The sequence below is a fragment of the Podarcis melisellensis genome (assembly GCF_964234715.1).
Source record: "Podarcis melisellensis genome assembly, chromosome: 1".
Taxonomy (NCBI): Eukaryota; Metazoa; Chordata; class Lepidosauria; order Squamata; family Lacertidae; genus Podarcis; species Podarcis melisellensis.
In genome coordinates, this window is record NC_138528.1 from 50529717 (window position 1) to 50556613 (window position 26897).

General features: G+C 45.6%; 2 protein-coding genes across 7 annotated transcripts in view; one reads left to right on the forward strand and one right to left on the reverse strand.

Annotated features, from left to right (window-relative positions):
* PHF21A (PHD finger protein 21A) overlaps nt 1-2400 on the forward strand; it is a 136975-nt gene extending 134575 nt beyond the window's left edge. For all 5 annotated transcript variants that reach the window (XM_081906037.1, XM_081906036.1, XM_081906035.1 and 2 more), the window contains exons 16-18: nt 964-1039; nt 1316-1419; nt 1867-2400. In XM_081906037.1, the coding sequence (XP_081762163.1) occupies nt 964-1039; nt 1316-1419; nt 1867-2124 (438 nt within the window). In that variant the 3' untranslated portion in view covers nt 2125-2400. The remainder of the gene's footprint in view (nt 1-963; nt 1040-1315; nt 1420-1866) is intronic.
* A 6982-nt stretch (nt 2401-9382) lies between these two features.
* The window catches only part of LARGE2 (LARGE xylosyl- and glucuronyltransferase 2), a 33234-nt gene continuing 15719 nt past the window's right edge, over nt 9383-26897 (reverse strand). The window contains exons 2-15 of one of the 2 annotated variants that reach the window (XM_081906143.1): nt 22764-22921; nt 21086-21339; nt 20318-20400; nt 19860-19983; nt 17791-17962; nt 17275-17379; nt 15674-15786; nt 15347-15472; nt 15014-15169; nt 14362-14525; nt 13312-13590; nt 12974-13120; nt 12079-12274; nt 9383-11956 (exon numbers count right to left, since the gene is read on the reverse strand). In XM_081906143.1, coding sequence (XP_081762269.1) covers nt 11759-11956; nt 12079-12274; nt 12974-13120; nt 13312-13590; nt 14362-14525; nt 15014-15169; nt 15347-15472; nt 15674-15786; nt 17275-17379; nt 17791-17962; nt 19860-19983; nt 20318-20400; nt 21086-21339; nt 22764-22881 — 2235 coding nt within the window. In that variant the 5' untranslated portion in view covers nt 22882-22921 and the 3' untranslated portion in view covers nt 9383-11758. Of the gene's footprint in view, nt 11957-12078; nt 12275-12973; nt 13121-13311; nt 13591-14361; nt 14526-15013; nt 15170-15346; nt 15473-15673; nt 15787-17274; nt 17380-17790; nt 17963-19859; nt 19984-20317; nt 20401-21085; nt 21340-22763; nt 22922-26897 lie in introns of those variants that run through there. The other variant, XM_081906144.1, reaches the window with a different exon arrangement.

The following is a 26897-nucleotide window of genomic DNA, read 5'->3' on the forward strand; positions in this document are numbered from 1 at the left end:
TTCATCAGCAGAAAATGTTTGTAGATGCAAGGGAATGTACAAAATTGCTGACATGGTGATTAAACAGGCTTCCCTTGTGGGAGGTTTAGCACAGATGTGTGAGTATTTCATGCTATTAAATCTTGAGGGTCTTCCCAAACTATTGTGGAGGTTTTTGTGTGTGCAGTAAATGCAATGTTTACTTGCTTGAGGTGCGTGTTGAGTTGTGGATCAGGCATCTTTTTTGGATAATGCTTCTGTTGAAGAATTTCCCCAGTACTCAAACCTCAGTATTCTTTTGCTTGGAATTTCCTCCCCCCCTCCTCCTCCCCCCTCCCCATTTCAGCATACTATTGTGAGTGCTGTGTACAAGCTGGTTGTGAATATCACAGGCACATATGTTTTAGTGATTAGTAACACAATTCCCCTTCTTCCTACCAGTGCCTCACTATTTTGTTATCCATTTAGGGATTTTTATTTTTTAAAATTAATTCTTTAGGGGCTGAATGCTTGCCTGCTGAAACAACCAAGCATAGAAATGATCATGTAATTGCCTTCATCTTGTTTTTTAATGTAGACTTTAAAGCAACAAGGCTACCCTTCCTTACCATTTCATGAAATTTGTGTTTTTTATTTAGTTCTTGAAAGGTTACGTGTTATCCCCATGCACTTGATAGCACTGCAACACAGTCTTCCTCTCCCTCCTTTTGATATGTGGATATAGTCTGGTTCATTTCTTTATCCCATTGGCCTCCCACATCCATCACATGTCAACAAAGCATCAGGCTTCTTGTCCCGGACCAGAACTAACAGCATCCCAAGAGCAGAACAAAGGGGGATTTTAAGTTGTTTTATTGCCTGGGGAGGGCCTAAGAAGAGAATGGCATTGATTTTAATAGTTGTTGTGAAAGAAACCCTTTAGCGTGTGTCATCTTTCCTAGAGGTAGAACACGTCAGCCAAGTGTTCCTTCTCCTTTCTTTCAGATGCTAAAGAAAGAAGAAGCAATCCCGTGGCCAGGAACTTTAGCAATTGTTCATTCATATATTGCATACAAAGCAGGTAAGAAAATGGTGCAGGGCTTGGCTTGGTTTTCTTTTCTTTGGAAAATGTTACTTTGAGGAAGGGAGTAGGATGTTTGTTTTCAGAAGGAAATTAAGAGCTGACTGCATGATAACCCCAGTAATGAAATGGATATGACAGCTTCATCTGACTCTCTTTATGTCTGCACCTGCAGCTTCAGGTATGGTCCAGTACTGGCTTTCCATTGTGCAAAAGCAGCTGAGAGATCCCATCTGCAGGGCATAATTGATACAATTGATGTACTCTCTTTCACAGCAAAAGAAGAGGAAAAACAGAAATTACTGAAATGGAGTTCAGATTTAAAACAGGAAAGGGAGCAGCTAGAACAGAAAGTCAAACAGCTCAGCAATTCTATAACAGTAAGTATTGCTGTGCTAAATGATGGTTTGTTTATCCTCTGTGTTCCACTAGAAGCTACAGCCGTGAATCTTAGAAAATGACTGTTTACTGTGACCAATCACAGTATCAGTTCTGAGCCATGCTTCACCACAGCTTTGTCGTGGTGGTGTTTTTTAAAAGTCTCAGTGGCTTCTTATGTTTGTTAGAGCTTCTTTTTCTCTGCTAAGTCATAGTTGTAATCTATATGCTGTAGTCGTGGCTGTGAAATAGCATTTGCTTTCTTTGAACTCTTTGGTTTGCTATGTGGGCTATATTTGGTATGGGAGCCATGTTGTAGCCACCAGGTGCTTTGACAAAGAATCTGTTTTTGCAGTCTCTTGTGGATCTTGGGATCCCTTTGCTTTCTCGTTTGGGCCTTTTTTTTATGAGCGCACTCATTAATGCAATGTCGTTCCAATCTGCTTCAGAAATGTATGGAAATGAAGAACACCATCCTGGCAAAACAGAAGGAAATGCACAGTTCATTGGAGAAGGTAAAACAGTTAATTCGCCTCATCCAGGGCATCAACCTTTCAAAACCCATAAACTCTGAGGGCAGTTCCGTCGCCATCTCCAATGGCATGGACTCCACCAATAACGCAAAGGCTGCCGCCGCCTCCACCCCAGCCTCTTCCCCCTCCCAGAGCTGCATGGTGAACTGTACCAAGGGCGACGAGACTAAATAACATAGCACAGAAAGAAGGAGCCGGGGGAGATGGCGGCGAGGCAGAAGAGCAAAACAATAAAACTCTAGAAAAGAAAAGCTGGATTTCTTCTGGAAAGCGCAGAACTCTTTGGTTCCAGAAAGAGCGCGAAGAGGCTTGTGCCAGGCAGCACCAGAGTTGCCAATCGATCCTCCTTATTCTGTGTGTACGTGCAAAGTTTGGACCATGTTACATGAATAGTGCCAGCTGGAGGTTCTTTGCCAGCACCATGCCAAGTTAAATAATATATTTACTCTCTCTCTCTCTCTTTCTCTCTTTTACACCAGTGTGTGCCTGCAGCAGCCTCCACAGCCACTCTAGGTTTGTTTTGTTTTTTTTATTTGGGGGTGGGGAGCAGGGAGGAGGAGCAGGTTTCAAATCTTATCTGCAGACCAGTTTGTTTAGCTAAGGAAACTTCAAGTCCAAAGAGCCTGTGGGCTTTTCCTGTTTCTGAATTCTCCGTACTACTAAACCAAAAATCCAGAAATATGAATTAACAAGTCCTAGGGTCCAGAGGGGGTGGGGTGGTGGGAGTGGGGACCAAGCCTATCCAATAAGCAGTATTCACGATTGTTTTGACAGGAGAGACAAAAAGGAATGGGGAAGGGTTTTTCACTAAGTATCTAGTGCACACTCAGGCTGGGGATTACTAGATTGGCAGCTTTGGGTTTATCCACTTTTTTTCCCAAATAGACAAGTGAAATAAATTGCTGGTTTGGGCATCACATTGGCCCAGGAAGCTTTTGCTGAGGAAAAGGAGAAGGGAGGGGGACTAATATAATCAGCCTGGGGTTTCAGAAAAGCGGGTCACGACTGAAATGAAAATTCCAACTTTTTTTTGTGTACACTTGTCAAGCAAAAGTGATATTCCAAACAGTACAGCACATGTCCCAAACATATGGCCCAAATAGTAAAAAAAAACACAAAAAAATTAAAATGCCTGTTTCCTTTGTTTCCTTTCTCTTTTGGTTACAAATGTAAGGAATAGAAAAGCTGTTTTTTCAGGCTGACAGTCCGATTAAAGAGGTAGATGGGACCTTGCATGGTATAGATTAGAAGTAATAGTGTCAGTGAGATACAGTGAGTCTTTGTGAGTCCGTGTGTCATCGTTTTGGGCACTGTTTTTTATGCAAGGGCAAAATCTTTGTATCTGGGGGAAAAACAACTTTTTTAAATTAAAAAAGAAAAAAGATATTGAGGTCTTCCTAGTGTTACTTAAAAATAAGATCAAGGTAAGAAACATTGTAAAAATTACAAAAGTGCTATTTGTTTCCTAAACAAGTGATTTCTATTAAAAAGGTGTCAGAACTGGAGAAAATGCTGTGTACTTAGAATTTTTTAACACAGGTTTTGCTTATGATGTTGCCATTCTGCTGTGTTTCTGTTTGGAAAATGCCTTGGGGGTGAGTGTCGAGAGATTGTCATGCCATTCAAATAACCTGTGGGGTTGAACTGCATCCAGTCTGCAAACCTTCCTCCAACTGGTGGAATTTCTCCTCTGTTAAGCTCTCCTAATTAACTCTTGTGCTTAAAAGCACAAGAGAGCATTGGCAGCATTTAAAAATCTTTGTCGTTATAGCACCTAGATTATAGGGAGAACGTGGAGACAAAGGATTTTAGCGTTGAGATCTGGCTCTGCTTAGCACAGCTTGTCTGTCTTCTGAAGCAAATTGTCGCAGTAATTTCATGCTATTAAAATGCTGGTGCTGGACATGAGATGAGCGAGTCTGAAATAGCCACCTTTGCATAGACAAGTGCAAATGGCCAATATTTCATACCCTTTCACTTCCATGGCAGCACTCATGTTGGCGTAAGTCATGGCAGTCAGCCCGGGTCCATGTTAGAAAGTCTCTCCTCTGTCAGACAGCCAGTGATGGTGCTGCCATGCTTTTACTATTCTGTGTTGAAGAACTATGCATCCTAATGCACTTTATTTACATAATCACCTGAATTTTGTTCCTGCCACTCATGGTTTGTGGCGGTTTCTTTACTTCTAGCCTCCAGTCTTGTCCCTCAAGGACTCCTCAGTGACACTCAGTTATGCTCACAGTCCAGCAGCTGATTTTTTATCACTATACATATCAGTGAAGAGTAAGGACAATTCGTGTCAAATAGCCTTAGCTTTACGTTTGAAAAAGATCAGGCCTTACCATTTGACTTTTGATACTCCGTAGTGAAGTTGGCAGCTTTCTAAGTACCTGGTGTTATTAGCAAGTAAAGCCAGAAGGCAGCCAATCAGGAAAATTGCTCAGAGGAAATAACACTTTTTATAGCAATACACAGAGCAAAATATCGTTGGAGGCATGTTTGAGAGGCCTTTTCATCTTGTGACCTACCAAGACAAATGTAGCCCACCAGATCCCTGATAATCCTCCTGGTTTTGCCTGCCTTTGAGTGCAAACAAGCAACCGTGTGTGTTGGGTGGTTTGCATTTGGCGTGATGGGTCACGCAATTTGCAAACCTACATTTAGATATTCTGGGTGAAAAATAGACAAGTCCTCGTATTTCAGGCCAGAAGCTGGATTTCCAGCAGCAAGGAACAGGAGGAAGCCAATTACCCTCTTCTGGTTGATAAATTGGTGTTGGCTGTTGACAGAGGCAGGGGAATGGGATTTCTGATTTCAGCTGTTCCCATGTTCATGTGGCCCTTCCTTCCCCTCACCAAACACACTTGCCATCCTTGTATTCTTTTCCCTTAAAGCCATAGGTTCGTTCAGAATGGCCACACATGCATGAATTTGGGCAATGGCCATCATGCCCTCTTAGCCTATGATGTAAGGTGCAGGCAGTGCAGAACTATTCGCTTTATCTTAAACATGGAACAGGTGCCAAAAATAGTGATCTTGTGTTGAATTCTCTGCCTCCTTTGTGTTCTGCAAACCCTGCAGTGTCGTCAGGTCATGAAAAGTTGTACTACACAGTGCAGAGAGGGAAGACGAGAGCTCAGGGCAAGGCAGTTGTAAGGGGAAGGGGAAGAGAGTCATGTGTTGATCTGCCCTGAGGAAGGGGCATTTATCTGCTACCTTCCGCTTTTAAGCAATTTAAAAACTGTGCCTCAGCAAAGTAGTATTAATAACATGCTACCTTTATGCCCCCACAATGGGGCTCACAGTTAACCCCTAGTACTTTCTGAAGGGAAAACAATTTATTATGCTAAGGTCTCCCATGTGTTGAAACCTTGCTTTGGATTTAGCCATGGGGTTTTTTTTGGGGGGGGGATTACTTTACATTTGGCCTCTCATGACTAGTGACATCTGTAGTACAACTTTGCTTAGCCTGCAGCACTGGAGTGATCAGCTAGTTTAAAGTGAAGAGCAGCAAGGTACTCTTGTGAATCTTTAATTGTGTCATTCTTCTGATTTTGTGTGTACTTCTCTCCTTGCCCCTTCTCCCCCGCCTCGCTGGCGTCTCCTGCCCTGGAAATGCCACCAGCTAAGTTTAAGAGGGATTTGGCTTCTGGAAATATAGCAGAAGGAGAAAATAAAGTTTGGGCATGTTTTGTCTGGCTGTGCAGAAAGATCCTTGCTTGGGTAGCAGATGTGTCAGATTTCCTTTTGCCTTGAGAAAACGTAGGGGAACCACAGTATCTTTGTTCATCAGGGTAACAAGTTTGTCACCCTGATTTTCTTAGAATTCAGAAACATAATTAGTACTATGAGAGGACAGTGTTCTGCACCTGAAGGCTGGATCCTGGCTAGTTGCTTGCATGCAGATGACATTGCCTATTTACATCCTACTCCTAAACATTCTGCAGGAGTTGCCTGCTGCTGCCTTGGCTCATTTGTGGTACGCTGTGTGAACGTCAGGGTGTATGCTCATGGGCTGGTGCAGCAAACTCCAGAGAGTACCCATCCATATTTGAGGATGCAGCTGGGAGTTTTTATTTGCAATTGAAAATGGAAATAATGGATTGTGTGGTCAGACTCCATTAGTTGTTGTAAGGTGGAACCTATTTGAACTTGTGACTTTTCTGGTGCTAAAGAAGTCTTGTACCAGATTTAATCTTTTTTTTTTTACTGAAGAGACACTGTCACAAGAATAACTACAGCTTCCTAGTTGTTGGGAAATTGGAGCAAGCATAGCCTATGCATTTGTGATTGGAAAATACATATTAGAAGATGATAGGCAGTACTTGTGCAAAAACATTTCTCTCATTGGGCCCAACAATTCTGTGTACTTTCAACCCCCCCCCCCCAGCCCCAGCACTGTAACATTGCTATTTTAGTTTGGTGCCCTTGGTCAATCCAGCAATGCAGTGTACATCTAACAGCGTCCCCATTCAAACAGGTTTGCAAATGCAGCTATTTCCTGTGTCCCACACACTTCTAAGTATAAGGGGGAAGTCCCACAGTTGTATCTGGGTCCAGGGTAAGCAGAAATGCCTCGCCCTCCCCCCAATAAAGTTTAGGAGGCTTTTTTTTAAACTTGTTTTCTAATATGTATGCAGGTTACAACAATGCTCAATTATGTGCTAAATCCCGGTTTAACCCTCTGCAAATGACATTGCAGGTAAAAAAAACAGAAAGGCCTAAACTCAGTGACAATTACAGCATCTAATTTCCTTCCCATCAGCTGAGGATGATAAGAAGCCTCTTTGTTATGGGGTCTATAATTTTGCCCAGGTGCTGAGTGTTTCTTTACGTGACCAAGAATGGACAACAGCAAACATTCCCAGGTGAAGCTGTCATTATCTGCATCAGTGTTGGCAGCTTTTAGAAATGGCTCTGCACAGCACCTCCATTTTTTTTGTGGTTGGAATAAATAGTTATTGACCCTGACATTTATCATCCCCCTTCCCCTAGCACATGCTCCACTTGAGTTTAGCCAGGGCTCCCTTTGCAGCTCAGTTACGTGAGCCTAGAGGGTGAGTGTTGAGTCCACCATCCACTCCCCCAGCAATAAGTGCTATACCTGCATCCCAATCTGCTGGGGAGTCTGCTCACTCCACAGTGCCACACCTGTACATCCCCACAGTGAAGGATGGCGCCTTGTTGAGGGAACGTGCTTTAGTAAGGATTGGGCTAAGCTGGTCCTTCACTCTTCACTCTTCTTATGGGATTGAACAGCAGGGGTCTACACACCCTTGCTGGTTGCATTGGAGTCTTTCAGTAGTACACCAATTGGAAAGTCCTATTAGTGCCAATTTACATTAAGAACAACAGGCCTGTGAGAAGTGAACCAAGACTAAGAACGGGCATTATCAATAAAGTTTTATCTTGAAATTGTATGTCAGTTTGGTCATATCTGAACTAGCAAATACTGAATAGTCATTAGCTTTTCTACTCTGTCAAGTCCAAGTGGTTTGTTGGATGTTACACTCACCTGTGGCTTATGTTGTAGTTTCATTCCATTCTTCGGTAGTAGAGGAAACGGCAGTGGGCTGCTTACTAGCCAACTATCCCATCTGTGTCTCAAGACCATTGTTGAAGCCAGAATATTTCTAGTAACTGGAATAAGGACTCTTTGAAATAAGTGGTCTGTGAAAGAGGCCATGAGCCTAAAAGGAAATTCACAGCCTTTGTTTTTAAGGCAGTGGGTTTCTAAACCCTCCTCCCCCATGTACACTGATGTATTGATTCATACATAGCCAGCATCCTCCCATCTCTTCTTCTCCTGATGTTTGTGCCAGATAAACTCAACCTCACTCGTACTGCCTCTGCATCCATCCTGAGTTCCCATACCTTTAAGTGAACTGGGCACAATATTGCTTTCACAGATCAACACCCTGTGAATGTTATATGGATGCATGACTTCTGTTGGTTAGGTGGGTTTCTTTTTTGTTAAGTTTTTCTTTTTCTTTTTTTAAGAAATTGAATAGCCTGGTGCTCATAGTGATTTGCAGTCTCTTTGCTGCCTTCTTTTCTGTAGCCTTCCAGTCCCTTGTGGGTTTGGTACAATTGTGTCTAGATTTTAGTCTATTAAGGTGGGAAGAAAAAGAAGGGGTCCAGAATAAACGATCAATTTGTATTTATTTAACATTTTACTAAATAAAACTATGAAATCTATTGTCTCTAGTTGTTTATCATGCAGCTGTGTTCATGTGTGCTGACCCCCCTCTGCTTTGTCCACACTGAAGCTGCAAACGAAGAGAAATGCAGCTTCTCCCATCAAAGCTGAAGGTTTAACTGCAAACAGGTATGTTGTGCCACACCCTAGAGGTGCAGACACTGCAGGCAGATCAATATTGGCACTTCCAGGATTTGGAAAGGCGGCTGCTTGCCAATCATGGCAGGGGTACTGCCAGGGAGCTAAGAATACATAATTGAATGAAACTAAGGCTGGCCCGAGGCCTAATTCTGTCTTGTATTTCTAGTGTATGCCCCATATAAATAGAGAACACTCAGAGCTGCGTTTCAGTTCCCCTCTCCCATCCTTTCAATTCTCCTCACTTGGCCTTTTCCCCTGGGGCCCCATTGCAACAGTTTTCTTCACCATCGCATGCTTATAGTATAGGCAAGAGTCTTTTGTCCATTTAGTGCTCTGCTATCCTATATTGAGCTCCTTTCTCCCATTTTCAAACTCCTCCAATGCAATGTGGTCTTTTCCCAGCTGTACTGACCTTATGCTTCCCTCCAGTCCTCCTCATTCTACACTTTGAGGCTGTTCTTCTGAGCAGTTAAAGGTTTGCAATATCTACGATATCACAGCTGATTAGCCACAAAAGCAGGTAGGGGACCTTTACAGCATGCCTGCAAAGGTGAACCTCTCCTATACTTTATATTTTATTTTTCTACAGGCCAAGAAATAATAAGTTTTATCATGGTAAAGAGTCTGGGCTTTAGTTTCCCTTCTTTGCAGAATTTAAAGCTCCCTGGACCTGCAAGGAGAGTTAGCAATGACCTGAACTTGGCAAAGTCTACTGCAGTCACTGACAGCTTGGTCCTATAAGGGCTGTAAAGTCAACTGGGCTTCAACTTCTGGTAATAGCTTCCTGTATGGATTGTGCCAAGTGGGTGGTAACTAAGTTTTACTCAGAAAGTAGACCTGTTGAAAATGATGACTAATTAACTTGTCGAAGGCTCCCTAACTTCAGTGGATCTACTTCGAGTAAAAGAAAATTGGATACCATGCAGAATACTTTCCTGTCCCTGGCAGATTTGTGGGTTGTAGCCAAGAGTTCTCTGAAGGAATTGTTTCTCTAGTTTGTTCTCTCCCCTGTTCCTCATTTCCATGACTAGTAGAAATGAGGAAAGCATTAATACTATGTGGACATAATAACCAAACAACTCTCACAGCAGCTTGAAAAGGATTTTCCTCAAAACTTTAATGTTTTTTTAAAAAGGAATACTTGTGCCCATGCTGTACAGTGCTCTCAGTGTGGGACAGTTTCAGCATTTACATCAGCCTGTCTAGAGGGATGGAAAACTAATCCCAGCACTTTGGAAGCTCTTGAATTCCAGGAAATCAAAGGAAAAATCAAAGAGTCCAGCAGCAGAAGACCCTAGACAGACTCCAGAACCAAAGAGAGAAACTACCAGAAAATCTATGACACCCAAATCATTTACAGCTTGTGAGAAATCACCTTAAATTATATAAACCGCAAGGAAAGAGTTTTCCCGTTACATCTCCATCCTTGTGCTCCAGTGTTTGATAATTGTGGACCATGGCTGGGCTGAAGCTGCTCCCAGCACAGACATTCAGCTACAGCATTCATTAACAGACCCTACGTCAGTTGCAGATACAGCAAGATGCTCATGTGTTCCTTTTTTCAAGAAGTGGAATTAGTCCCTTCAAGCATCAGGTTCACCAAGCAGCTATCAGGACGGCAGCCTGCATGCAATGACTTGCCTACTTCCATGGTTGCACAGACTTAATCCGTAATCAGCTGTGACACTTAACTGCATCTAGACTGAAGACAATCCGATTCCATTATGGACTCCTGCACAAGGCCCAATTGTGCAGTCCTTGGTCCTGATCATACAAACACAGTTTGAGCTAATATTTACTCAGGAAAGCAGCTGATCAAGGCCATATTCCAGCAGATATAGGAAGGGCAAGACTTGCGTTCCTCCATGGGAGGGGGAAAGTATGTTTGGCAATGATGTGCAACATCAAGCTAAACAAGATTTACTGAGTAGTAGTCATGATAAGAGGTTCTATTTAGCTTTGGTGAGATGAACTACACCCACATTTTAGATGTGGGGGTGGGGGGCAAATAGGCAAGCAGGGTTTGGGCTTTTTCCAAAATGCCCTGCTTACACATTTTCAAGGATCCTCGCCTGAACCCTGTTGGAAAGAAGTTCGTTTGGACTAAAGGGATCTTGGTTTCAGCCATGTACTCACAGCAAAGCATGTGTGCTATATAGCCCCTGGAACAAGGACCTGGTTTTCTTTACACTAGGCTTTTTTCTAGATAGTAACGTTATCCATGAAGTAAGCACAAGGCAGGTTGAAGAGAAGGTTCCTTACCAACACCCCTGACAGCCCCATTTCTTGGTGGTGGTCAATAGCACCGAAGGCAGAATGTGGGTGAAGCAACAGTTGTGACTCTTCTTCCTTGTGTAGTTGTGTGTGTGTAGGGAAACCCTGTGCTAAAATATTTTCTATTCCAGTGCAGGGCTTCTCTACACACACATCATGAAAAGGAAAGGAGAGGCCGCACCCATAGAGATAAGAAGGGTCACATGCAGCCCCTAGACCTCAGGTTCCCCACTTTAAACTCTTTCAGAATAGGTCCCACATCATCCTTTTCCCCATCAGTAAAGCCCTGATCCATGACCAACAGGAAGGCTATGCAGATTTGTAAAAGGCACGGTACAGGCAACTCCTGTTTTGCATGGGTTCAAAGAACGTGCAACTGTGCACACATACACTGGTTGTGGACCTGCAAGATGGTGTGACAGGGCGGGGTGGGCTTATGCATGCTCCACCGACATGCACAGTACCTTGAAACACAACCCATGCACAAATTGGGTTGCCTGTATATGCATACAGTCCCTCTCGCCACATGTATAGGAATAGCTCACATAAGATTTTCTAGATGCTCACTTTATATGATTTAGTCAGAATTGACTAATTGGTTTTGGCTTGGAGGGGACAAATGAAAGAGCTGGAAATAGGATGGGGCTACTACACTGATAGAGGGACACAACACATTAGTAGAAGTCTCAATTTCTACAACCAGTCTACCTTTCTACCACAGGAAACAGGTGACTGTAGCTGTATTAAGGCATCAGGCTCATGGGGTGGGAAAGGCCCACCTTCAAAACAGCAAGAGAGGAAGTTGCCTTAGAGTCAGGCCACTGGTCTGTCCTCATTACCGTCTACACCAACAGGAAGTGGCTCTCCAGGATGTCAGCTCAGGAGCACACCTTCCCTCCTCTTCATTCCCATGCTTCCCCCCTCCATTTGGAAACAGATGTACACAAATGTAGGTAACTTGCCTGATTTAGATTGGGAGCATTGTTTTGATTGGCTCCATAGCCATGAATGATATGCCACCTGCCCCAACCCAACCGGCTACAATTGTACCCACAACTTAGACAAAGTGTGTAGCACCCGGCTACCATTGGGAGGGTGGCTCTGCCGTAGGTCTGAACTGCTCCAGGACACGAGCGTGGTCCGCTGTCCCTCCTCTGCCTTGCACGGACTGTCCTTTGGTGTGCGTCTTGCCGTTCACAGGCTTCTCTCAGCGGTGAGGTATTTGAGTGCAGCGGCACCGTACTTGCGCGACAGGTCCTGGTGGAACTCCTCCCGAAGGGTCTCCAGGCAGTCACGGTAAGTGGAGCTCAGGCGGAACTTGGAGATGTCAAAACTGGGTGCGTGAGGCATATGGATCATGAAGGCATTGGGCAAGACCAGCAGCTCATTCTCCTACAAAAAGGCATGAAGTTGTTTGAAAGGCCAGCTCCCTCAGAAGCCACACACCCCAGCCCTGGATTTCAGGGAACGCATAAAGAGGCAACCTTGCGGGAGACATTAAGCATCACACTCACCTGGGCGTCAAGCTCCATGATGTGAGACACCTTGTTCCAGCCAAAACCGACAAATCTCTGGTCATACAGGGGGCAGTCGCGCCTCACTACAACGTAAGGCTCAAAGTGCAGCTGCCACTCCACGCGATAGGGCACCGTGGCTGTCCGCCACTTGGCATAGTCCGTAGGGGCATGGCCCTGAGGCCACACATGGTACCTGCACACAGATACACAAGGGAGCTGAGAAAAGTCTGCACCTCGGACTCCTTGTCGCCTAGTATGACACTCCGACCACTGCACCACACTGCCTGGGGTAGCCAGCCTCTTAGAGCCATTCTGAACCTCTTTAGTCAGCAGGGCAGGATTGGGCTTGGATGAGGGAGATCGGGCTTCATGTCTTAGCTTTGCCACAGACCCACAGCATGGCCAGGGCAAAGTCACCTTGTCTCAACTCCCCATCTGTAAAATGGCAATGATGCAAATATGCCCCTGTGAGTGCACAGCTGTGCCCTAACAGGTGGCTGGGAACTGGATGAGCCCAGGACTAAGAAAAAGGGCACGAGGAAAAGCAGAAGAATCATCGGATCCAACAAAGAGGTTGGGGGGATGGAAATGAGGAAAGGGATTATTTATTTAAAATATCTATACCATTCTCAGCACGGGGCTCCAAAGCAGGGAGAGGGGACAACATGGAATGAAAATAAAGAGGGGGCAAATTGTGCCCCTACATCCCAACAGAAGAATGAATGCACATATGCCAAATGGGCAGTCAAATCTTAGGCTGCAAGCCACCACTAAGAAGGGTTAAGTGCTGGGGCTGTTCAGGCCTGTTATCTGGTTTCAGAGGGCAGTCCAGCAATTGGTTGAGCCAACATTTCAGCTGCTAGCGAGGGGTTTTTTTTGTCCCAACACTTACCTGAAGGTATAGAGGGAGCCCATGTCCAGCATGGAGAGCAGCTCCGCTTTGGATTTGGGGAAGGTGAGGCGGTAATGCAGAGTCTCAAATGCAGGCACAATGAGGGCTGCCTTCCTTTGGGGCAGCTCAAGCTGCAAAATGGAGGTCCTGAGGCACAAAGGGGAGGGGGAAATGCTGTTGGCCTGTTGCTAAATGGAGGAGTCCAAGCATCCTGTATCCCTTCCCCATGAAAAATGTTCAGTGCTGGCATGGGACCGACACATACTGGTGGAGCCATCCTCTCCCAGTATGGAAGTGTCTACCGCTTTACACAGGCTGGGAAAGAGCAAATCACGCACCTGAGATAATCATAGAGGCCATACATAGGCAGGAAGTCAATGTCCGTCAGGAAAACGTAAGATGTCTGTGCATTCTTCAATGCTACGTTGCGCAAGAAGTTGACCGGGTAAAACTGCCCTTCCTTGTACACAATGTGATAGGCAACGTTCCTGCGGTTACTCAGCACTTCCGAGGCCTGGGCATAGCGCAGGAATTGCTGGGCCTCTGCATCTGACATATACAACGCCAGACTAATGGGGCCTGTCCAGTGTTTGCATATGGCCTCCAGCATCTGTAACCTGCAAATCAATGGGACAAGTCAAGAGTGCAAGACACCCTCAGTTGGCAACAACAAAAAGCCACAAGGCTGAGCCACCTAGGCCTGAAGGAACATGAGAATCTGCATCCAGTCCTGCAGTGAGTTTTTCCTTCCTGGTTTCTTGTGTGTGCAAGCTTCTGTTGATAATGGTATCGGAGGGGGCTGTCTACACTACGTCCTGGAAGCTGCCACCATTTGCACACGATTCCTTGGCTTCTTAAAATATAACCTTACAAACCTTGGCACAACTGATTGGGACAGTATTGGTTTTGTGTTGCCCCTCTTCCTAACTATTGCCCAGCCCTTCTGCCACCATCAGAACCATTCTTTTAATGGCTGGCTTGCACCATTGCACCCATTTTCTGACTCATGCAGCTAGTTTTTGTTCCTTTCATAGGTTTTATCTTCTATCCATTCTTCATAATCCTCAAGATTCTTCCTTCCACCACATAGAAAACTGCCATAGTCATCTTTTGCTAAATATTTTCCAGCAACTCTGGGTGACAGAAACCCATTCTAAAAAATAAATAAAAGCAGAATTCTCTGGAAAGGATAGTCACCCTCTCAGCTGAGCAGTGAGAATATTGCCATAGAGATTTCCAGTTTGATTAACTCAGCTTGGGCACAGAGGCCTCCTGGACCAGTAAATTCATATAAAAGAGCCACAAGCTGGCTGGACGTTTAGCTCCCAAGCAGAAGAATTTATGCTGGAAGGCACAACATTTCCCCCTCTTCCTTTCCCATCTGGTACCTGTCCATGGAGAGCTGAGCTACAAGAGTGACATCAATTGCATCAGCCAAGATCGGGAAATCGTACTGCAGGAAGAAGAGATGCACCCGGTGCTGAATAAGGCTCTGCCTCCGAAAATCATAGCAAGGATCGTCTTCATCCAGCTCCTCTAGGGCCTGCTGGAGCTAAATTTTACGCAGGGGTGAGAGGACAAGGAGAGAATGATAAGGCTAAGTTGGCAAGTTGACCTAGAGTGAAGCACAGCCACAAAGCAGCTTTAAAAGACAGGGTTTCTAGAGCCTGAGATACTACTGGGAGAGTGGGGAGGGTCCGGAGTTTTGTACCAAGCAGAACATAACCTCATCAGTCCACTAATCCTAACTGAAATAATACGAGTGCATTGTTCTGAATGTGGTGAAAACATGCCAGATTTCTTTAGGTTTGCCATTACATTTTATTAGGAATAAAAACTAGAAGAGAACAATGAAATTGAAGCAAAATATAATGGATGCAAGCAGCTATCTTATTTTTAAAAGACATCTGAAGGGAGCCCTGTTTTTTGAGCTACACACCCCCTCCATTTAATAGAGCAGCTAAATAAATGGGAAGTCTGGAGGGATTTTCCATTTCAGGCATGAGGAGAAGGGAGAAGGATAGAAAATTAGGCTCCCACCTGGCCACTGGGCAAGCTCGGGAGGCTGGCACAGCCAAAAAGCTCCCTGCGCAGCAGGTTGCCATCATACTCGAGGAAGGTCAAGTAGAGGTTCCGGAAGAACTCCACGTGCTTATTCTTCACCCGCAGCTTCTTGGGAGAGTTCCAGTGGATCACCTGAGAACAGACAGCTAAAATATAAGGCTGGCTACAGATGCCAATCCACTCCACATCTTCAGTCAAGCCCCTGCAGAACTACCATTGTCCTAGAATGGTGATGCCTGGAAGGCTCAGCCAAGGGTCACCGTTGCAAAAGCAATTCAGGGAAGACACAGCCAGGGAGGAAATACCCACCTTAAGATCAGACACCTCTGTGTAGCACTGCTCTGCGCGGGTGTGATCAGAGAGCTGCACGTTCCAGAAGCAAGGGAGTTGGTATACCAGCGTTGGGCTCTGTTTGATCACTGCATTAAAAATGTCCTAAAAGAGAGATTGCAGTTTGCACACTGGGCATTCTGGAAGAGGAGAAAGGCCCAGAGTAAAATCAAGTGTGAAGCCAAACGAGGAAGAAATAAATAGGTCTTTATCCCGCTACAACCCACAATGTCTGCAGGAGACAAAAGGTGTGTCCGGGGGCCCAGGCTGGAGGACAGCGAGGCATGCAGAGCTCAGAGCACTTGCCTGGTCAGCCAGCGAGGTGGACAGCATGCTCATGAGCTCCCGCTCGGCCGTCAGGCGCCACATCTGCTCCCAGCCGATTCGGCGCAGGCGCTCCAGCAGCAAGAGGATCACTCCTAGGAGAAGAGGAAACCATGAGCACCACTAGGATTGGACAGAAGCAACCTCAGCTCAACTCATAACAATGCACTTCCACAATGTGCATCTTTTTGGAAGTGGAAGAGGGCTCTGTTTTTCTGGATCCCCAGGAAACCTCCTTGTGTTCTTAAGATCCTTTTGGTGAAAGAGAGTTTGCAAACATCTTAATCAATAAAAATGCTATTTTAAAATCCTTGCAACAGAAGGAGTGTCTGCTCTTCAGTGTTGACAACCAAGCCGACAAGCATGCAGAACGAGTCTTTTCCTATTGCAGCAGCAGCCATGAACTCTTTCCTGCCTCCCCACTAGGGGTGCCTGCCTTGCATGGAGAAACAGTTCTCTAGACAACCACCAGGTGGTGCCAAGATATCCTACAGACCTGCCAAGCGGCTATCCATGATAGAAAGCTTGTTTCTGGAGTCACTGTCTATCAAGAGGAGCTGGTGTGCATGTCTATTGCCACGCCATTCAACCCAGCTCCATTGCTGGTTACTCACACTCTGAAATACCAGCAATAGAATAGTTTGCAACTTCACTGAACTACAACTCCAAGGTGTGTGTGTGTGTGTGGCAATGACAGTCAACACTGGCATAAAACCAGCATAAGCATGCCCTACAAAAACTGCTAACGGTAGACTTGGAGGCCACCTGGTCCAGGCACCTGCTCAATGCAGAAAATCCAGAGAGAGAACACCTAAGAGACAGCCATCTATCCTGCTCCCATTAACTGGTCTCATTACTGAACTCTTTTTATTCTTAGGTTTTCCTAATGTTCAGCTTCTGTTATCCAATCCCAGTGGAGCTAGTTCTGCCCCTTGAGGCAGCAGGGAACAAGTCTATGCAGTCTTCCATGGGACAGCCTTTGGGGCATTTGAAGCATACTACCCTGCTCCTCTCCGCCTTTTCTTCAGGCTCTGCAAACCAGTCCCTTTAATCCATGGGCACTGTGATACTTTTGCAGTCCTCCGTTGGCCCCCCAGTCATGAGCTAGTGGGAGGGTTGAAAGGTACAAAGAACCAAGAGAGGATTGTGGGGAAAGCACTGCTCTTTCCCACTTCCTCTTTCGGCTCTCTTTGCTTTTGAAGCGTTGGATTAACTTTATAGGATCCAGCTTTTACCCAGATTCCATGGGAAGCCGGAGTGTGTGTGCACTATGCCTCTCAGGAGGCAGGGGTGCTGATCTGGGGAGGAGAGTAAGAAATGATCAGAGGGGGTGGCACCCACAGCATTTGCTCAAAAATCCAAATCTGCCATGGGTATGGAAAGGAAGCTACCTCTTCTTTCCTCATAGGACTAGTTTTCCTTGTGCTCGCTGGGATTTGCCCAAGACCACCTAGTCAACTTCACAGTTGAACCAGATATCTGAACCTGGATATCGTCACATACAAACCCAGCACTCAAGCCACAGGAACAGAGGACTGCACAGACATCATGCTGTCATGTTCCCACATCCCTCTGGAGCTCACCTGTGTTGAAGCCACGTCCCAGTGCTGGCCATGGTTTATGGTTCTTCCAGAGATTCCCTAGGTACCAGTCACTTTGGTTTTCCACCAGCCCAATCACCTGTTTGTCTGGATTAAGAGATAAGAAAATGAGGCCAAAGGCAGCTAACAGACTTTGCTTGTCAACAAGATCAGTACCCTGGAACTCACTCACTAAGGATCATCCCTGCTGTATAATTTTCAAAGGAGCAGAGTAAATGGAAAGACCACCGAGTAAGAAAAGAAACCCTTGCAGTATCTAGGGCCACCAGAGCTGTCCTGTACCATGAGCCACTGCCTCTGGAGAGGTGCTCAAAGATGGTCAACAGCTGGGGCAGGGTACTTGTGGCCCTCCAAATGTTGCTCATTATCCTTGAGCATCTAGTCATGCTGGCTGGGGCTGATGATGAGAGAGCTGGAGTCCTCAAAGCATCTTGGAGGGTCACAGATTCTCTGTCCCTAGTCTAAAGGATCCCTATTCCCCCAGGGGTCATCACGTACCCGAGAACTTCCCAAAGATGGCCCACAGTTCAGCAATATCAGTGGCAAAGGTGATGTCCGTGTCCAGGACAATGACCTTGGAGAGATCAGAGGGGAGAGCCTTTGTGAGTGTCAGTTTCATCAGCCCATAGATTCCAGAGTAGTGCTTGTTGGGGATCCAAGAGATGTCGGGCTGCAAAAAAAGAAAAGGGGGGGGGGGAGAAACATTTCAGAAAAGGAGAACAGGCAGGCCAGCATCAGCATCACATGTCTGGTCTATAGCCAAGATGCCTAAAATTGCTCTTGTTTCTATGGCTTGAGCAACGAGACAATACTGAAAATGAGACCATGACTCTAAACTAGTCTGTATGTCTTTGGTGAGATTTAGAAGCGCTTCACACAAATAAAGTGGTGTGGGAATGCTTTCAACTGCAAAGCTGGTGCTTCCACATGGCACTCCTGTTTTGGACGGCAGCTTGCACACAAATGGAAACCTCCATGGAAATGCAATTCCAAGCAGCCTCCATGTCCCTTGCCATACCTGTGAAACAGGCCGGCAAGTCTGTAAGAGGGCATTTGGGAACTAGCAAACTTCATCAACCTGGTCATTATTAACATTTTCTAATGGGCTATTCTACTGATATTTTTGTGTTTTTATATTGTAAACTGCCCTGTGGATCTTTGGATGAAGGGTGGTATAGAAATTTTAATAATATAGTGTGGCAAGACTTCAAAGGCATCTATGGAATCCCAATTCTGCTCTAGATTTCATGGCCCCCTGCAATTTTCCTTTCCCCCCCACCCCCGCCCACTAAAAATTCCCATCCCATCTTCAGTGAAAGCACATGGTCTGTTCAACCACAATCCACTTTCCTGTTTTCTCAAGGGTCAGAAATATGGGAAAAAATGGAGTGTGAATCATTGCACTAAGCTTGGTTGGGTGAACCTTACCTGTCTAGATAGTTTTAGATGCCAAACATATACCTGGGCACTGCCAATTGTTTTAGACATGGCAGGAAAATGCATGTTCTCCTACCCCAGATCTAATTTCACCTTTCTTCATCCAATTCAGCCAGAAACAATGGAGAGTGACTTTCTGATTCACAGCAGAATAAATAAGGCAACTCCATTGTCTAAAATCTAAGAGCTTTAATCCCAAAACAATTGAATCAAAGAGTACAAATGCATACTCCTGGAATCTGGCTACTTTCAAATTTCAAAAACAAATGAATTATGTTTCTATCCCTTCCTATTTTATTATGGACAATAACTTGCACATAAAGTTTTGGCAAGAGCAAAAGTTTTGGCAAGAGCAAGAGGAGACTGCCTGGCATAGTGCCCACTGTTCATTAGGGACACTTATGTGGCCTTGGAAAACTCCAGGTGCTGCTTCAGGGCTCCCTGCCTTAATCTTTCTGCCCTTCTGTCACTTTGCTGAAATATTAGCATTCTTGGACATCAGAATCATGAAAGTGCATCATATAATCATTTCAAGTGCAGATTTTGGCTGCTGTTCTGTTGCAAAGTTCTAGGTGACCTTTCATGACCTTTTGGATCCATTCACAAGCTTGGATCAAGCCACTATCCATCAGGGGGCTCAATTCCAAGGGAAAAGGTGTTTATTTATGTATATTGTATTTATTGTTTCTTAATTATGTTATTTAAAATAGTATTATTATTTTAGTAGCAGTAGTATTGTTTAGTTTTTAATATGGAATTTGCATTTTATGTTTACGTGAACACACACAAATGCACGCACACAAACACACTTCTCCCACCTCCCCAGATATGTAAACCACTTAGAGATTCCTGCTGAAATGCGAAGGTTAACTTTATATATTTCTAAATCATTCAGATCCTGTCTACAGGTGCTTCCCACTCTACAAATGAAATGACAATAGTAGCAGATGAGAGCGCAGAAAACAATGGAAAGGGTTTGCGTCTCTCATCTCCAAGCAAGCCATTCCTACGGCAGGGCCTTCCCTACAGGGCTGCTCACTTCATGGAAAGAGGATGTGGAGAGGGAAGGGAAGAGAGGGAAAGGGGACAAATGGAGAAAGAGAGAACGAGCCTGGCTTGATCTCCCTTGCCTTCAGGTCATCAGCATTGTAGAAGCTAACATGAACAGAGGGCACCATCCAGGACTCGAACAACATCTGCAGGATCTTTTGGGCCACAGAGTCAGTGATGAGATGGAAGTGAAGAGGGTTCTTCCTGCCAAGGAAGGAAACAGTTAATGCTTGCAATAGTTGAAAGCAAGATGCAAAATACATCCAATTCCTTCATTTTGCACACACACCCCCCCATGCTGCAGCTGATGCCTTACTATGCCACATACAGAACCCTGGCAGCTGCATTTAAGTGAAAAAGGATGGGGTCAGAGGACCCACTTGTTCTATCTTTCCCCAGCACACCCAGAACTGCAGCTTGGAATCAAAAGTGCAGAAAGGCAACCTATTTTAACCCCGTCTTCAAGTCCTGGGAAACTCAGAAGCCTCCGCTACCTGCTCAAAAGAAGAGCAGCCTTCCCCCCCCCCTCCAAGGTTACCTGTGGAAGAGGATGGATTTCACCAGGGTGACGACATCACGACTTGCATTGTATCCAGCACAGACAATTGCAACATGGAGAAGCTGCCCAGAAACACAAAGATGCCATCAGGCCTGGCCCCCCATCCACAATTCACCGCAAGAGATCCTCTCTCCCCGCTTCCCCTCCAAGTGGAGCTTTCAGAAGCCGCTCCCCACAATACATGCAGAATCCACCTGTCCTGCCAGGGCCCTTTCTTCTTCATCCAAGTCAGTAAAAAAGGGTGAGCAGAGAGTTCACTTTTCCCAGAGCAAAATGGATAATACAAAACGTTGATGCAAAACCAACCAGAGTTAGAAATGGACATAGAAACCAGGCGCAAGCAAGGACTGCCTCCTTGCCCTCAGGGGATTATCATAACAACACATATCTTAGGGTTCAGAAAAGCATTACATTGCAAAATAAATATCACGGTACCTACAGTAGGAAGCGGCAAGAGTGGGAATTATATGGCTACACCTATTATCTTAGGGTAAGGGCAGCCAATGTTACAGCCTCTAGAGGTTGGGAATTACACCTGCCACCACTCCCAACCATTCTAAGCTGGCTGGGGATGATGGGATGTGTAGTCCAAAACCTCTGGAGGGCACCATGTTGGCTACCCCCATCTTAGGGAACGTAACAGGTTCAGGAGCCTGAACAACAACACGCCTCTTGCTGTGCGACCCTTCTACAGTTTTGCCATAACTATTTGCCTGCAAGGTGCCTTGGCAGCCAGTTAGCCTTTACCTCGCACTTCTGAACCATTCTCTGCTTGAGGCAACCGGTGCTGTTGTCCCTTCCATCCTGGTCCTCTATGAACTGCGCTCCCTGCTGGCTGCTGTCCGTCCCATCCACAGCCTCGTCCTGCATCTGGCTGAGTTGCAGCCTCAACAGCTGGTTTTCCTCTTCCACTTTCTGTACTTGGGACATCAAGGCCTCGCGGTTAAGGTATCGGCTTGACTGTTCCCCAAAGCAAGGCGGGAGCAGGAAGGAGCATCCATCTATAGAGGGGATCCCCCAGGAAAAGAAAACATAAATAGAGGAGTGGTGAGAGGAGGAGGAGGAGGAGGAGGAGGATGCATAGTCACTGAGCCTTTTGCACATACGGTACTTCAGTGAAACAAGAGGGACAAGTGGGAAGAAGGATGAGAGTGGGAACAAATATTTTATGCAGGTTTCTTGAATTCATATAGCAAGGTTGCAAAGTTCCAGCACTATAAAATATTCTCCCTATCTCTTTGCATAGTCCTACAATTTCCTTATTTAGATTCAATTATATTAATTCCACCGGCTATCTTTCTCTGCAGTCAAATGGACTTAATATTAATTTAAGACTATTCAATATGAAGCTGAATGCTGCTCCTCAAGTGGGTGAATGTGAATCTGAACACTCAAGAGTTAATGTACAGTATCACCCCACACCATGAATGAGATGGGCAAGAAAGAAGAGAGTGGCATAACAGGAAGGGGCATAGTTCTGCCTCTAGCTTCTCCATTCATAACTTTGCGGCCAGAGAGTAGTACTGTATCAATGCAACCTAAGAAAACAATATTCTGAAAACCCAGCGCTCATTCTCTCTGTATTGTATTTTCTGGAGAGATCTGCCCCTGACATCAGCAAGGGAGGGGGAAGGAGGCAACACCCTCAAGCCCTCTCCAGCGAAGACTCTCTAACGGCCATAAAGGCAACTGCCAGGGAGAAGAACCACACAACGGATGGAGCCCCAGCACTCCCAAGGTGAACATTATTACCAGCTCCAAGCCTGGATTGATCCAAGGAGGGCTTGCTCAGAATACTGGCCCTCTGCGAAGAGAGGTCACCAGGTGCAAGGGAAAAGGGTCTGTTTGTAAGTTCTAGTGTAGAAGATCCAAAGGTTTACAAGCTGCCTTGAATGCTGAGAAGCTGGAACTAAATATACTATTTGGTGATTGTTTTTCAATTTTCCAAATTGGAAATCTGGCCCATTCTTCATCATATATGAGAGGGATCAGTTCCTATGTGTTTGGGCTATGAGAAAATCACATACATCCAAGCAAGGCAGTGGAACCATCCTTCTGTCACCTTAATGTCTGACGGTGGTGGACTCTCTTTCATGGAAGGCTTTTAAACAGAGGTGGGATGGCCATCTGTCGGGGATTCTTTAGCTGTAATTCCTGCATTGCAGGGAGTTGGACTACATGACCCTTGGGGTTCCTTCCAACTCTACAATTTTAGGAAAGCTTTCCTAGTCCTATTGCGCAGGAGGAAACAGAGGTCACCCTCTGCCCAAAGGTCTCAAAGTGAGTTGGCAGTATAGTTGCAATTCCACTCTGGAGTCCCAGCTCCCACCCACGTGTACAGCTGCCACAGGGCAAACCTGTGGCACATGCTTTCATCACACCACCACCCTTCCATTGTCCATGGGCCATCCTTGCCCTCACTCACACTCCAGATTACCCATAAAGAGGTAGAGCCATGAGATCAGGAAGACCAGGGTCACTGTGGCAAGCAGCAGCTTCAGCTTCCCACGCCAGGGGCACAGCATGATGGTGGCAAAGGTCATGTGGGCAGGCCTAGCCGCACCAGAGCCAGCATCCTACACCCTGCAAGAGAAGAACAAAAGAGTGAACCAAAAATGTTAACCAGCGGAATTGATCCTCAAAATGGAAACGGAGGACTTTGCTAGACTTGGCTTTCCAGAACCAGCAACAGCAGCAGCAAGCAGCTGAAACATTTGCCCCCAACTTTGGGTTCTGATGTGAGTCCACAGCCTATGCATTTTGCACCAGCAAAGTCTCCTGATTTGAGCCACATCCTCCTCTCCCATGAAGCCTCCCCAGTAGCGGGGGCCTCATTCATTCTCCAAAATGGCCAAGGGTGTCTTGAAACATGCTGGAACTGCAAAAGGTGTCACCAGGACTTCTAATAGCATTCGTGGGCACTGACAGCAAGCTGATGATCACATCTGAGGAAGCCAAGGAGTCCTCTCTGAGTCCCACCAGCCAGGATTTGGAAAAGCAAAAAGGATCCTACTCTTTCAACTCCCTTGGCTTAGAAGTAGATAATTTCCCAGTAGGAACTTGCCAAACAAAACTCATTGAACTCTCAGCTGTGTGCTTCTTTCACCCTAATCAGCACCTGAGTCATCCAAACTGAACCCAGTTCTAGAAACGCATGGCAAAGGGTAACATGAAGGTCCCTTGTTTTAACATATATTGCTGAAAATGATGCACACAGAGAAGACTTAACCCCCATAGAGGAGATGTGCCATGCACATCTTCAAGAAAAGCCCCTGATATCAAGAGGTCCTCCAAACTCACAGCCCTTGCCACTTAACCCAGCACTCCTTTGTTCAGTAGAGGCAATTCACTAATACAGTGGTACCTCGGGTTACATATGCTTCAGGTTACACTCTCCGCTAACCGAGAAATGGTGCTTCAGGTTAAGAAATCATGCTCCAGCGGCACGGCGGCAGCAGGAGGCCCCATTAGCTAAAGTGGTGCTTCAGGTTAAGAGCAGTTTCAGGTTAAGAACGGACCTCCGGAACGAATTAAGTACTTAACCCGAGGTACCACTGTACACTGTACTTTCTTCCCAAGAGAAACTTGCAGCCCAGAGTATGAACAGCAGCCAGTGCAGGTCATTGGAAACAGTGTTTGGTTTGGAGATAAGGTAGATGTCCTTGCTCAGCCATGAAGCTCACTGAGTGGCCTCTCGTAAAACATTATCTCTCAAACTACCTCAATTCACGGAATTTTTGTGGGGACAAGAATTCCAAAGCACTTTATTATGCTGAAAAGGGCTACAGAAGCGATAAAATTAATACCTACATTTATGTTTAACAGCTTGACCAGAGCAATCTTGCGCTACCAAACCCTGGTCTGATGAAAGACAGATTTGTCAGTGTGTGCATGGCTCAAACCCTGTTTTCAAAGCTAGTGAGTTAAAATAAAATAAAATTTCTGCAAGAACCCATAGAACAACTTCCTCAGAGTTACAAACAGAGAGCAGGGCAGGAAGATTAGGAGCTGGGACTTTCCAGATAAGAAGATATAAATTGATGTTCAAAGCAAAGACAGAAAACTGAGAAATGACTACTCTTATGCAAGAAAGGAGATTCCGACTAAACATAAGGAAGAACTTTCTGAGGGGAAGAGCTGTTCGACAATGGAACGGACTTCCTCAGAAGGTGGTGGACTCTCCTTCCTCTGAGGTATCTATGCAGAGGTCGGATGGCTATCGGATCCTCAGGGTTGCTTCCAACTCTGTAATCCTATGATTCTGTGCAACGGGCTTCTCTCATGTCATCAGACTTTGGGCACCTCCTGGGGGTCAGATGCATATTTTCCATTCACAAGCTCTCTGCAGTACAAAACAGGCAAGATAGACACTCCAGCTTGTGGTGGTCATTTGCATGGCAACAGGACTGACTGGGCAGGCACAAAGCTGTGCAACCTACATGGGTGACTCTGAGCAATGAGCTTAACAGTGTACCAGAGAATAGGCACTTCTCTTTCCCCTGGATACCTTCCAGGGTCCCAAAGTTTTACTCTGCAGCATCAAAATGAGAGCACGGAAGAATGGCAATGTGGAGATGCTATCGGATGCAAAGAAGTTGCTCTGTGCCTTCCTGCCTGAATCAGTAGTGGAGAGAAAGGCAACAGTGGCAGTGCATAAATGGCTGGACCGCCACAAACCAACAAGCAAAATCCCCAGGTTGCTTATGCTTCAGGTGCGCCCTAGTGTGCAGTCCTGCAGTCTTCACTGTGCCCCAGGTTGGTTGTACTTCAAATGGGTGCTGATGCATAACTGAGCTGCTGACATCTGAACCTCACGGCTGACACAGAACTTGGTGTTCTGGCGGCAGGAGCGATATCAGTGTTGAGTCAGAGCGCACTGCGCTGTTCCCAGTTTGAGAGCGCTCCTGCCACTTCCTGCCACCTTGGTGCTTCAGACAATGCGCATGCACACAGAGAGTCTTTGATGCTGGCAATGCAATTGCAAATGTTCCAGAATCAGCAGCTCCCTTCAGTGATGTGAGGCAAGCTGTGTGTATACCTCGGCTGTCCTATTTGGCAGTCTGCAGAGTCAGCTATATGGAAGCCACATTTAAGTTTATTTCCATTTACTACCACATTTAAGTTCTCTAAAACAAACACAACAGGTATTAAAATCCAACAGAATAAAGGGAATGTCAGACAAGATGGGGAAAGGCAAGAGGAAATGATTGAAGGAGGGGGGGGGGACACAGAAAGCAAGCAGGGCCTTTTAGCTTCAAAGCTAAGTTTCATCTCTGCCATGTGATTTTATACTGCCTTCACTTATTTTTGTTGCTAATATGTACCGTATTTTTCGCCCTATAGGACACACTTTTCCCCTTCCAAAAATGAAAGGGAAATCTGTGTGCGTCCTATGGGGCGAATGCAGGTTTTCGCTGAAGCTTGGAGAGCGAGAGGGGTCCCGCAGGGCTCCCTAGGTTGCGGATAGCAGCCTGCTGCCCGGAGCGTGGGGCACGCTGAAGCCGCGGCTGGGGAAAAAAAAATAATTTTCCCCCCCTTTATTCCCCCCCCCAAAAAAACTAGGTGCGTCCTATGGGCCGGTGCATCCTATAGGGCGAAAAATACGGTATATGCTGTTATTTTATGAATTTTAGCTGGGGGTTTTTTAATTCCTTGACCATGTAAGCCATACTGAAAAGCAGCAGGATGTAAATATCTAAATAAGTAATATTTTATTGGAAGAGGAAAAACAGGTAACCTGTGGCCCTCCAGATGATGTTCAATTCCCATCAGTCCCAACTAGAATGGCCACTAGTAAGAAATGATGGGGAGTTGTAGTCCAGCAACAACTGGAGGAACAGGGTTAGCTACCCTTGCATTAAGGACTGGGAGAAAGACAATTTTAACCCAAGAGGCACAATTAATTCTCTCCTGCATAAGCCTCACTGAAATGAGCACCATATCAATGGAGAGCGTGAAAGAAAACATCCTGGCTGCTGGTTCCCCATCTTTACCCATGGAATTTGGGCCTTTGGCCCCCAGGCACCAACATGTCTTAAGGAAGCCCTGATCTGATATAGTCCCTCACAAAGCTGTCTTGCAGATCTCATATAAAGTGGGCCCATCAGTAAAGACCATCAGACGATGAACAGATGCTGCACTTGCGCTGCACCTTTTAATTGGCAGAGCATCGGGAAAAATTAGCTGGCCAACAGAAACCAATTTTAAATCTATGAACATTTTAAACAAGTGGGACTGTGAGTTAAGGGAATAGAACTTTGGGGCAATGTTGGCGTGCCATTCATTTGGCTAATGTGTAACTAGCTTTACACACACACACACACACACACACACACACACACACACACACACACACACCTTACACTTAACTTCACTATCTCATTAATGAACCTAGATTTGGCTTTGGGTAATACGCCTATTTATTTAATTTATATTTAATTTCTTACATGTATACCTCACTTTTCTTCTATTATGGAACCTAAGGCAGCATACATGCAGTCTAGCAGGAGGGACCCATCCAGGCACTGAGCAGAATCAGGCTTGTTTAACTTCAGCAAGG